At 36.2% G+C, this 13,199-nt stretch overlaps 1 protein-coding gene across 2 annotated transcripts; it reads right to left on the reverse strand.

Annotated features, from left to right (window-relative positions):
• Positions 1-391: 391 nt before the first annotated feature.
• TIAL1 (TIA1 cytotoxic granule-associated RNA binding protein-like 1) lies at positions 392-12,608 on the reverse strand. Of its 2 annotated transcripts, none has more exons than XM_009881589.1 (11): positions 12,512-12,608; positions 9,269-9,367; positions 8,910-8,964; positions 8,516-8,603; positions 6,535-6,610; positions 3,322-3,430; positions 2,930-3,025; positions 2,760-2,844; positions 2,345-2,468; positions 1,721-1,860; positions 392-778 (listed from the first exon to the last, which is right to left on the reverse strand). In XM_009881589.1, exons 1-11 carry the CDS (start codon positions 12,521-12,523, stop codon positions 661-663), a joined length of 1,002 nt encoding a protein of 333 aa, XP_009879891.1. In that variant the 5' UTR covers positions 12,524-12,608; the 3' UTR covers positions 392-660. The 2 variants fall into 2 exon arrangements, with proteins under 2 accessions (XP_009879891.1, XP_009879890.1); XM_009881588.1 differs by having other exon boundaries at positions 9,269-9,418; positions 12,512-12,602.
• Positions 12,609-13,199: the final 591 nt, after the last annotated feature.

Genomic DNA, 13,199 nt, shown 5'->3' on the forward strand with positions numbered 1-13,199 from the left:
TTTCATGTGTGCCTGAATGTGGACAGTAAGTTATATGAAATTACTCAGACAGTACTGTTTTTCATTGTAGACTGAGCTATTCTTTGTATCAGACTGTTTTCTTTAAGCATGTAGAAAAATTAAATATTTTTTTAAAAAATTATTCCAAGACCTACATATACTTTCTGAGCTATGCCCACAGGTTTCTTGAAAAATCAATACTGTCTAGCAGGTTGTAATGATTGGTCCACAGTTTATTTCAGGATGTGTGTTCAACTAAAAGCAACTTGCTGTTTTTCAACGTCATTTCTCTTAAAAAGCACAGTGATATAAAACACTGAAGACAGAACAAAAAAATGGAATGGTAACCTAAAGATCAAACTCATTAGCCATTTCTCCTACTATATCAAAATTTGTAGTCAGAATTGTCTTTATTGACTTTATTTTAAATTTTTGTACACAAAGAAAAACATGTTCATATCCATCATGAACAAAAACTTAAAAAGGCAGAACTAGAAGACATTTGTGTCCTTCACCAAAGCAAAGCTGTGCTAAAGGTTCCAAACATTTCCATTTTTAAAATAAATATTTTCTTTTTTCATTGTCTACATTCCAGTCTTCAGAATGTCACTGGAAACTGCAGCCTATCATGAAATACACACTTTTAAACAGAGTCCCAGCTCACTGTGTTTGGTAGCTTGCCATACCATATCCAGCTTGGTTAGGTATTACAGGAGCACCTTGTCCCTGGGCTGGTTGAGCACCAAATCCACCCATCCAGGCAGCAGATGGAGATTGGCTTAAAAAGAAACAGAATGGTTAAAAAAGGAAAAGGAAAAAAAAAAGGAAAATCATCAGGCAAGCTAGTTAAGTTATTTATAAGACAACAGACTAAAGAAAAGAACATAAAAACATACTTCCTACACTACTATTAATAACAAAATAGAACAATTTCTTCTTCTCTTTAATAAGTAATTCAGGTTAAGTGCTACAACATGTGATTCTTGAAAATATCATATGCTTTTCAAGAACAAAGGGGGAAAAAAGTCCCACAAACTTTGGGTACTAGTTGCATAGGACAACCACCTCCAAAGGCATGTACATACACAGGTGGCTGTAAGTCAACATTAGTGACACAGAAATGAAAAAAATTCTCAACGCCTAACTGGCAGGAATACCAGTGACAGGTTTATCAGGGCTTAATATGTTTAACTGGCAGGAGATAATGAAGAATTACGTAAACAAGATATTTTAGAAGAATTTTCAAACAAGAAGTTGTTGTGAAGACTACAGTCTTCAAGAGATCAAATATTAAAAGCCCACCCAAATTCTGAAACTGCGCAAGTTAAAGTGTCAGTCTGTAGTTTCTTCTCTCCAGGGTTACAAACCCTGTAGGAAAGTCTCCATGGGCTGCCTGGCTCAGACTCTACAGTATTCAGTACCTCAAGTCAGAATCCAGAAAATTTTTAAATAGCAAACAAGACCCACTATCCAAAACTCTACTATAGGAGGTCTTCCTGCCTTCAGTCTCAAAACATCCATATACATAAAATGTGTGACCAAGCACAAGTCAGAACGACTCACCCCATCATTTGGTCCATGGAAACCACTAAACATAAGCTTTAAGCACGTAGGAGTCCACCTAAGGCTTGAAACCTTGTACAATCCTTGAACCAAATGAGCCTGAAACTCAGATATAACGTTCTCGGAATATTCTAAAATATTAAATACAATTACTCACTCTACTCCAAAACCCTGTTGATTCCATGCTTGGCCATACATTCCATATGATGGTACTTGCCACCCGTTAGCCATATATTGCCCATACTGTTGTGGATTTCCATATACTTGGCTCCATTGCCCCCACTGACTGTAATCCACCTACATGGAGAGAATAATTCATAGTACTTCAGGTTCCAGAGATGGACTGCGTTCCTTTTGTGCTGCTGAAGGTAACATTTTTGGCTATATCAATCACAGGGCTAAAACGAGCACTAATGAGATCAGAAAAACAAGACATCACTGTGACTTAATTAGATCCTTGTACTGAAAAACATATTTGTGTGTGTTTGAAATACCGTAGAGTATTTAGCTGGAGAGTCACCAAAGTCTGCAGTCAGTGAACTAGCAAGAATCAGCATTACCTCAAAGTTTCTCCCTATCTTGAATCATATCCAGAAGACAATAACAGATACTCCATCAAAATCACTAGCCCGATTTGATGAACAACTGGAACATAACTGAGACAGAACATGGAATTTCATAAGAACTCTACCACAAAATTTAGCTACTGTAACTGGGAAGGCATTACAGGTATATACGCAATTGCTTTTGTAATGCAATGAAAAGGTTAAAGTGCAGTTACCTGTTGGAAGTTTTTAGTCATATCAGGGGATTCTTTACCCCAATAACATTTAACAACATGTCCTTCAATTGTGGTTCCATTAACTGAAACAATAGCATGTGCTGCACTTTCATGGGTAGAAAATCTAAAGAACGTAAAAAAAAAATGATGTTATGCTTTGTAGTACTTTCACCTGATTGCTAAAAAACAGTAACTCCATACATACAAGAAATCCAGAGAAAAAGACCTGCTTTCACAGATATTCATCTTCTCGGGTAAAAAGACTGGTGGGCACTTTTAAAAGTTCCCAATTTTTCTATGAACATATAGCGACAGCCTTTAATGTATCCATAGAAGTTCAATCAAGTGATATTACAGAAAGATGAAATATTACTACCCACACAAAATCACAAGTTTTATTTTTCTTTGTCCATACCTGACAAATGAGTAACCTTTTTCTGGAAACACCCTTATTTCCATAATCTGTCCAAATGGTGAAAAAGTCTGTCTCATAAGTTGATCTACAACATACAATGGTTTTGAATTAGTAACCATCTTGGTGCCCAAAAAGTTTCAATAATAGAAAAGCAACAAAACAAATCATACCTGTTAGCCCAGAGGCAATTCCTCCACAGTACACAGTACAGTTTTTTGGACTTGACTGATTTACTACATCTTCAAATCTCAATTGTTTTGTATTATCTATAAAGAGAGGAGGCTGTTTGTAAGCAGTAGGCTAATAGTAACCACAGAGTCCCAGATACTTACCTCGTGCACAAATATGAATTGTACTTTTAACAAACACATTCAATATTTTATGACAGACCAATTGTGCCACCACTACGTTGATATATCAAAAAAACTATTCTTTAAGATCTGGAAGTCAAGCTAGATATGTGATTAGGTGACACGATTTTGGCAACAGTATGTTTTATTCCTCCACTGAACAGTGACGCGCAAGACAGCAAACACAACATAGCATTACATGAAGGTCTTACTTTCTTGTGTACTTTTAGGGGCTGGTGGTTTCCGTGTTGCCCAGTTAGTTCTGATCTGACGGCCTCCCAACCACTGGCCTCCCATGTGTACAATAGCATTTTCTGCATCCTAAAGAGATTAAAATAAAGATTATAACACATTCAAGAGGTACGTGCAAGTCTACTTCTAAGAAAGGCTTGGTTGACACTTAATTCTGTTGACAAAACCAGTAAGAGTAGTAAAAAAGTATATGAAATTCTGAACGACCACAGCAAGCAGTCAAAAAAGAAGTAACACGAAGCCAATCAGAGGAGGCTCTCAGGTGATTTGGTAAAACCTTCCTCCTACCCCCATTTTCTACACACAGGTTAGAAGCCAACTACAATTATACGTACACTAGCTTTACACAACAAGAACCTATACTAGAATATTTGAAGGCTGCCCAAAAAAGTAAAAAGGTCATACAGATGCCAGAAACAGTTACTGAAATAAAACTACTATAATTATTTTTTAAAAATCAAATTGTTTTGCCAATTGACTATTAAAAATACAATACACAAAGGTATATTTAATAGTAACAGATCAACAGCCAGGAAAGACTTTATAGTCATCAAAATCCCTCACTGAAAAATTTCTCAGATGCAACCCAAGTAATGTTTATACCACACAGCATGTGTTTGCAAAGGACATTGTATAATAAGATCTGAATGTGTTTTTTGCAGAATCTTAATATGCGCTCAACGTGATAGGCCAAGTTTAGGTAGAAAAATCCTAAGTTCTGGGAAAGCTGAATGGTAGTTACTAAGAAACTTTAATGCTAAGATACAACTTGACTGAGCAGGTAAGTTTCCTTTTATTTATTATTTGCACACCCCTGTCCTGTCCTGTCCCATCCTCTCTTCTGCCCTCTGGAGGCATGCAATATGTGTCTGAGCATAGACTGCTTTCTACATTCTCTAAATATTAAAGTCATTGTATGAACACACACACAGAGAGAAGAGTCCATGGCCCCCGTGCCTTAACTTCCTATCTGGAGCATAAATTAGAAGACAGTCTTGAAGTTCACATTGTAAGCAGAAACATCTAGCAAGGCAGGGATAAGTTTGCTAATATTTGCAAGAAGCAATTTTTTCACCAATTGCTTTGAAAGAGAAGCAGAGCAAACAGTATGTATGTCTGAAATGCTTTTCCAAGGGCACATAGCTAAAGAAAGAAAACACCAAACACAAGGGAGAAAGAGAACACATGGATAAGCTAAAAGTGAGCAGCTAGCATTGTCCTGCCTCACACTGAAGGCTTCCAGCTATAACAAACTCAAATCACTCAGGACTTGAGTACCCTCACTCCCAAAACATAATAAGTTACAAACTGACTAGGAAAGGAAACTAGTTCTAACTAATCTTGCTGCCAGCCTCGAGGATCACAGCTATGACACAAATGGAACGGAACCCATGCCATAACTGTTCCAGTTCAATGTGGGAGTTTAATTTTCTCGTAACTGTGGTGTGCATTAAGACCTCAGGCTGGAGTACCTGGAGTCAGGGAACATATCCCACTTCCCCAAATCTAGCAGGATGACAATAAATTCTGAACAACAGGCCTTAAGCTACCAGCTCAGGATAGTCAGTGCATAACCCAATAGGTGCAGTTGCTGTTTGAATGCACAGCAATCAGGACACAAATTTTAGAAGTACTTTTTAGCATTACATTTAGAATTCACCCATTAATTTTGCAGAATTAATACAGATTTTAAATTGAAGTTTTTATGGCTCAGTCTTAAGAGAACCCAGGAACTTGCATTCCACATGGCTGTTATAACACTTCCCCTACAGTCACAGAAACCAAACACATCCATATGATAAGTGAAGAGGGGTACGAGGAAATAAGACACCTATTCCTCTTGTCTAACTTCAGCTGCAACACAAAATAAACCAAGTGTAAGTGGAAAATGACACTAAATCAAGGCATTCAATTGTAATATCTTATGGCATTTCCGAATCTGAAGAAAAGACATTCCAACTTTTTCTTCCGATTAAGATTCAGCTCCAGGTAACTGTCACAGAAGATAAGAGTCTTGACATGTAGGACTTCTGACCACACAAACAGGTATGTATGTCTAAAAGCCTTAACTGTGTGTCTTTTTCATATGCAAAATATTTAAGGAAAGCGTTTACAGTTTCCCCGTGTTGTCCTAAAAGTACCTCTAAACACGTACAGCTCGACTTTCCAATTAATTTTCACAAATTTGTTATGCTATCAAACATTTAACTTCCAAATTACCGAGAATTATTTGTTACATCAATTGCATTGCTACAAATGGTAGGGCACAGCATTACTTTTTATCTGATTTTTATCAGTACTATAGTGATCAAATTCTACAAATAACATTTTAATACCTGTATCAGAAAGGGATACTAGTCACTCGTTGGAGCATTTTTTCCTAAGCATGGATAACATGAATACATTATGCAACACCACCCAACACAAAACCAAGAACAACCTTCAGTTTTCTAACAGGCGTAAGCAAATTGCTTTAGAAGTTCAGAATCAACTCTTAGCTGCCAATTAATTACTCAATACAAAGAACCATCCTAGATTTCAAAATGTTCTAACAGCTGAAGCAAAGGACCAACCAAGAGCTTTACTGAGATGCAGAGCACAAGGAAATAAATCCAGCCATAAGTGAGCGTATGACACACTTGGTTGTATTAGGTCCCCAAAAAGACCGAGCTTTGGCATGAACCTAAACCTGGCGAACACCAAACCCTGCCACACAGCGTGGTGCTGCGCTCCTTAGGACTGCGGGCTCCAGGACATCATTTTGCAGGGGCTCCTACCTTAACACAGGGAACCATGGTGGACCTGGGGTGGTGCCTCATCTAAGAGACCCAAAGCACTACTGATGGGACCAGGCGCCCAACTCAGTGGCTCCACAGACCAAGCAGAACTACCCCAACACACCCAAATAAGCTTTCTATGTTCAGGAATCTTCTTTCGTAACATTCTCCAACCTATCTTCCCAATGTTCTCATAACATCGCCGTCATCTGAATTGTTTCAACCCTTAACCATAAATAACACAAGGTTTTGACTGAACATGTAAACGTGTATACCTGTCCTGTACAAGCAAATTTATTTCCCTTGGGAAAGTCTGATATACAGTGAATACATAAAGAGGCAAAACTAGAAGTGGAAAATAGGCAATTATTTTAAGTCTACCTTGCGATTACTCACCAGTTTGTTATAAAAAGATACAAAACCATAGCCTTTTGACTTTCCAGTTGCCATATCTTTAACTACCCGTGCATCCCTGTGAAAAGAAGCACAGCTATATGAGGGTAATATTAATAACCTGCAAAATAAAAACTAAAAGGAACCACACACACTGTATTGTGAGCATAATTTTTTCTTATAAATTCAGTTAGCCCTAAAACTACAGTCATTCCTGAACTCTCCCTATTGCTTCTTTACCTGTTAGAAAAAAGCAGTAGGACAAAAAAAATAACATGTAATAAACATGCAACCTATCCACATAACCTATACTGGCTAAAACTAGAATGTTCAAATTTGAAGTATAAGAGAAACAAAGTTTCCTTTTCTAATAGTCTATTGGCTAGGGTCCTCTAAGGTTTACTGTTCTATAAATTACTGTAACAATTCTATCTAATTTACCATGCATTTTCTAAATAGTTAAATGTCTTCTGCCTAGTGATACAAAATATATGAAATATTAAAAAATCGAAAAAGAGGAAAAAATAGGAATTAAAAGGCATACATGGCCTGTTAACAGATTTCTTTATTTTTCTTGGTCAATTCTCTACCATCATTTTGGAGTTTGGGTAGCTGTAAATTTTGAAAAATTGACATTTTCAGAAATTTAAGAAAGGAGAATAAAACTAACAACAATGCTAAGCACACCAGTACGAAAACAACAAATTTACACAGAAATTTTAGTGAGTAAGTTAAAATGATTGGAAATATAGAACTGCACTGAATATAGAATGTTAAAATGTAAATACTAAAATATGTATATATAAATAATGTATAATAAGAATAAATAGAAATGAGAAAAAATCTACAACTGAGTTCCAGTGTGCACAGTTCCTTGCAGTTAGCCTTCAAGATCCTGTCCATTCTTATGAGCAATTCTGCAAAATAACCAGAATGCTATTACTTTTAATTGTGACTTGGACTTTAGAAAAACTGCAGGTCTCAGGTATAAATATAGATTGAGAAACAGAAACCTGAATTATTCTCTTTAAATTGATTTTTAAAACAGTACTACTTACCACATAAAGAGACAAAAAGCAAAGTAAACAAAATAGCAGAGGTAAGAAATAAGATTTATGATTCATTTAAAAATATGCGTACAGAACAAGAGAAAAATAAGAATTTTGTTCTTAGAAATATATTCCTGTAAAGTAGTACAAAAACGTTCATGTGCAACTTTGAAAGTTTTTTATAAACTGGTATAATATTAACAGACTTTTTTTGTAGCAGCAATCTTAAGGACATACATACTTTAGCACTCACAAGGATTCTTGTAACATTAAATATGTTCAATTAAAACATCAGGTGATTTAGCATCACCTGAATTATCTATGAGAAGTTTAAAGAAACATTCTCTTAACTGGTAGAAATGTGCACATATTGTAAATCCACCATTCTTTCATTTAAGTATTATAGACTTAATTCATCCCCTGTTATCATCCAAAAAAGTAATTTCATTCTCATAAATATTAGCTTTTCTCAAACGTTCACAAGTTATTCAACCAGCTGCTTCATAAAATTATATTCTAATTGCCCAGTTTTCTGTACTGCCTATGAAACACACTATGAATGCATACAAAATACACTGGGGATGCCACATATACCAGTTGTCAAGTTACTACTCTGTACACATACTGAACAACAAAAAGTCACACTTAGGAACAGTAATTAAATTTTAATAAAAAGTTGAAGGACATTAGCATATAAATTAGGTTAAAAGCACGTTGCTTTCAGCAAAACCAGAACACAATTACATTACTGTATTTACAATCATGATATAGATACCGAGATGAAACAATAACCCCTCTTTACCGCCCACCAAACATAAGGAAATTAACATCAGAAAAATTATCTAAAAAGATAATCAATAACATTTCAACTCAGAAACAAATTATCACTGTCATATTTTCTAACTGATATTGGAAATGTTTATTATGATACTTACGATATTTTACCAAAAGGAGCGAATGCTGACTTGATGTCTTCTGTTGTTATTTCTGGACTTAAATCCCCAACGAACACATGGAAGTGATCTGAAAATAAATAATTTACTAATCAAATATTTAACTGCTATCTAAAATTTCAAGGCCTGAGAAAGTGATGCTCTGCACACAGCACTGGGAACCAGGAACGCCCAGGATTCCATTTGATGAGCAGCAGCAATTTAATCTGTCCACTCCAGTTTCCCCAGTTGTAAAGCAGAAACAGAAGAATTAGTTTGCACAATTCTATTAAACACAAGATGGGAGGGAGAAAAGTTTAAATGCATTTATGACAAATTATTACCACGTTGTGAAGTATTTGTGTAGAAGTGATAACTGTGGCATTACTTTACTTACTGGATGTATCTTTTTTCTGGCTACTTGGTGTTGTTGCCCAGTTTACTTTGACCTCCTGAAAATAAGTATAAGATTTAGTATAAATTCACAAAATTCTCACATTTTATAATTTCATTCAAGGGTGGGTTACAACTGTCAATGTTTACAAATCATCGTTCAATGTATAACACTGTCATAATTAGAACATCACAAACGGTACATTTCTAAACAAGACTTTCTTAAAAGACTATTTTTAAAATATTATTCTAACAATATTTAACCTTGGTAAACATCTTCAACAAAATGAATGCCCCACAGTTATTAGTATTTTTACACAAGCCTAATTCCTTAAATCTAAGATTACAGTGTAAGCAACTTACCTTTCCCAAAATTTTTCTCCCATTCATAGCAGCTAATGCAGCAGCTGCATCTCTGTGTTCATAAAATTCCACAAAGCAATAAGGGTCATTGCTTGTATGCTGCAAAACAGAAAATCCAACAGAAGAGTTGACCCTTCTGCTATCGGGTTGCTGAGAAGAAAATCCAGGAAAATATATTACTTATAGCTAGAAACTTTAAGAATGATTTGCATTAGATTTATGAAATAGCCTTTGACATTACACTTAAATGCAAGAATTATTAAGATGGACTTTTTATTAAAGGTCTAGCAAGTTCTGAAGTGTAGTTTACTTCATGCGAGGGCTCAGTACTTTAAGTTTACTAAAATAAAAATAATTCAACTACAAGAAAAGTGATCTGCAGACTGGATGGAAGAGCAGAAAAAAGGGGAAGAATGGAAAGAAGAACAAAAACAGTCTTTGCCTCATATATATACTCAAAGCTTGAAAGGTTTTTCCCCAGATACATTTTCACCAATTTTCTCTCTCCGCCTACTTAAGAAGTCTTATTTGTCTGAAAATCACTAGCAGACAGGAACCTAGAAGCTGCACATTCTCAGTCTCAAGTGAAAAAAAAAGTTATACCCAGCAACTGGGAAATATTCCTTTAAAATGACTCAAAATAGTTTGACGGAGGGAAAAAGGTATTAATCAATTGTTCATTACTTTGTTAAATCATGGCTGGTTTTGTAGGATGGCCTATTGAATCACCTTTAAAAATACTAATTGACAAACAAAGCTCACTGAAGTATTAAATGTACCAGAGTATTAAATTCAAAGAATGGAAAAGTTTTCAGAAAAGTTGATCAAGTTGAAACAATGACTAGAATGCCAACTTTAGCATTGATTTAATCTGCCTAAAAAATGTAATGAGTACAAAAACTAAAGCCTGACACCAAAATATCCACATAAACTACTCTGCATGTACATGGACCAAAAGATGATAAACACTAATATTAAACTAAACAGGGGAGGGTCTAAGCATGTAAAGAGACTGCTTTGGCATCAGTATTTCTGCATATCAACCTCCCCCAGTGTCTGAAAGAGCACAGCTCTAACACAAGTTAAGAGTAGGCCTTTACCAGTTTTACTATTTAACTTCTGAAAATGCATACACTCCTGTATGGACAGAGAAATTCTAATTCTGCCCCATAAAAGTGGATTGTACATCTTCAAACATAGTTCTGTCTACACCTGAACAAGGGAAGCTATTAACATCTAATAGCTGAACTGATCACAAGGCCTTCATATACCTAAAATGATCAAGTAGTCCGAAGTCATCCTTCTAAACACTATCAGTACTAGCTGTCACTAACGGATGCAAAATGAACAGACAAGAGAAGATATACCTGAGATCATAAAAAGAGTTTAAATCACATCAGCCATGAAGTGCTCTAAAAGCACATCCACCCCAGATTCCCCAAAACAGAACAGTAAGCTTGAATTCACCCCTCTCCCCATACTGCTTTCCTGCTGCAATGGAAACAAGATTTGGAACACCCATTTAAGGCTTTAGCAGATTTAGTGCATTTATGCTTCAACTGAAGTGTGCTTTTAGACTGTGGGGTGGTCTTCTTGAGCACTAAGAACTTGTCTGAACATGAGAAGAGCCTCTCAATGGACAGGTAAGAACCACTTAAACCTAACTCAGTGCCCATGAAAAGTTCACAACACACCGATTAGAAGGATGGACAGTATGGACAGGTACTTTGGCAGTTAAAAGCGCTGTAGCTGCAGGCCAGCTCCAGTCTAGAATCCAACCTGCACTTGCTGACTGCTTGGTGACAGGTGCTAAGGTCAGCCCAGTGCATTCACCTCCCTATGACTGAATATAGCTGCAAGCAGCTTTTTGTTTATTACTTATTTCATAAAGACATCTCACTTGCTGTTTCTATGGTTATGTAAAAATCTTAAAACCACAAAGCCTACATCATGGTAAAAAGAGTGCTGGAATTTCTCATCCGGTTCTCAAGAAATCAAACTGATGCTAACATCTCTCGATCAGCCAAAGGTAGGAGCAGCAGTACCTTATTTCTGAACAGTGTATGAAAATCAAAACTGTTTCTTCAGAGAAAAACTAACAACTGTGCTCTGTTATCCTTCTGTTTAGTTATCTTCCTCCAATGAACTTACAGAAAATGTGGCAGAGCTCTTATCTTCACTAAAAAGTTTTAATGAAGTGCCACATGGGAAATTAGTAGTTAAGACAAAGATTAGAGTGATTAAACAAGCATCAGGTGGAGAACAAGCAGCTGAAACCCAAAAAAGCAGTGTGTCACATTGAAAGAAAAAGACAACCACAAAGAAGTTGCTAGTAGTGTTCCTAAAGAAGTCTGGTTGCAAGACTTGCCTTCTAATGCTTTCATTAACAATCCTGACAAAAAAAATAACGTGACTGTACTCAGGAAATCTGTAATTACAAGTTAGTACGAAGCATAAGTAGCAGCAAAAAGTAGGAAGATCATACAGAGAACCAGAGTTGAAGAAGCAAAGTTTAAACCTAGCAAAAGTTCTGATTAGTCCCTGCCTGCTCGAAGTTTATCAGTTATAAATGCAGAAGGAAGGAAAAATATCAGGGAGTGAGAAGTTGCCTAAGATGCATCAACAAGATCACAGAAATGGCTATCGACCCTAAATGTACTGGAGTATTTACAATGGAGAGAAGAAAGTATTAATACTTACCAATACTTTGTACAAAAGACCTTATCTGGAATACTATAGAAATTTTGTCACTTTGTTTCAAGAAAAAAATTAATTTAAGAACAGACAAGTGCAGACGAGCTATTCACACTGGCACAGAAGAGGCTCAGGAAGAACAAAACTTATTTTGAAGGATTTTTTACGTTTCACCCAGTGAAGAAGCATTTATTTGAGAGGGAAAAGAATTACTGAGGCTCATGTTCAAATAAAGTGAAAAACGCACAAAATAGCCATGAATAACACTTGAAACAATAAGGTTCATCAGAACAACGCGGTTCTCAAAAGAGAGGGTAACAATCTTAAGAAAAGTGGAATCTCATCATCAGCTGGTGAAAACGCAAAAGTACAGGACTGCACACAGCAGGTCTCTTCGGCTAAGTGCTATCCCCAAAGCCAAACACAATCACCATAAAAAAAACCCTACTAGCAGTAATGTCAAAAGACGCCCTCAACTCCATTTATTTTGCTCAACTTTATCCTAAGTTACATTATATTTGCTACCCCCATGGATGTGGAAGGCCTTACCTCTGTTATCATTTTACAGCTTTTGCATGGTCCAATCTGGCTGAATAACTGAAGTATAAGAACTTCAGTCACATCTCTGGAGAGGTTTCCTACATAGCTACACAAGGAAACAAAAAACCAACATTTTTAACCAGAAATTTTCATCTTTTCAAATGTTATTACAATTTTAAAATCTTAAATGACTAAGAAATGTCTCCCTTTAAATGTCCCAGGTATCTTAAAGACGGTATTTACAAATTATTTCATGATATAGTTTTAATGCAGCATTCATGTGGTTTCTAAACTATAAAGTTGGCGACACAGCTGAGAACATGAAGCTTGATTCAGACAGAATACTGGACAACAGTGTCTAGTGCCAACCATTTCTTTGGCAGAGAAATGTCAAAAGCAGGAGGAAGATGGCTCAAGAACGTTGGGCAGAATAAGCAACCAACCCGGCAAAGATGTTTTAAGTTTCCCTTCCCACTGAGCATCTAATCAAGACTACTTCTGAACTGGGGTACACACCCACATCTAACTCCTGTTAGTTCAGTAGTACCTACCAGACAGGAATTATGCTGCCTTGCAAGCAGCCAACTCAATTTTTTCTGTTTTCCCGAACATTTGGAAAACCAGCCCACTCACCAACAGACAATGCAATTTATGCAGCATTATGCCATAGGAATGCTCCACACCGCATCTATGTCAA

Source organism: Charadrius vociferus, unplaced genomic scaffold, assembly GCF_000708025.1.
Source record: "Charadrius vociferus isolate BGI_N301 unplaced genomic scaffold, ASM70802v2 scaffold282, whole genome shotgun sequence".
Classification (NCBI taxonomy): domain Eukaryota; kingdom Metazoa; phylum Chordata; class Aves; order Charadriiformes; family Charadriidae; genus Charadrius; species Charadrius vociferus.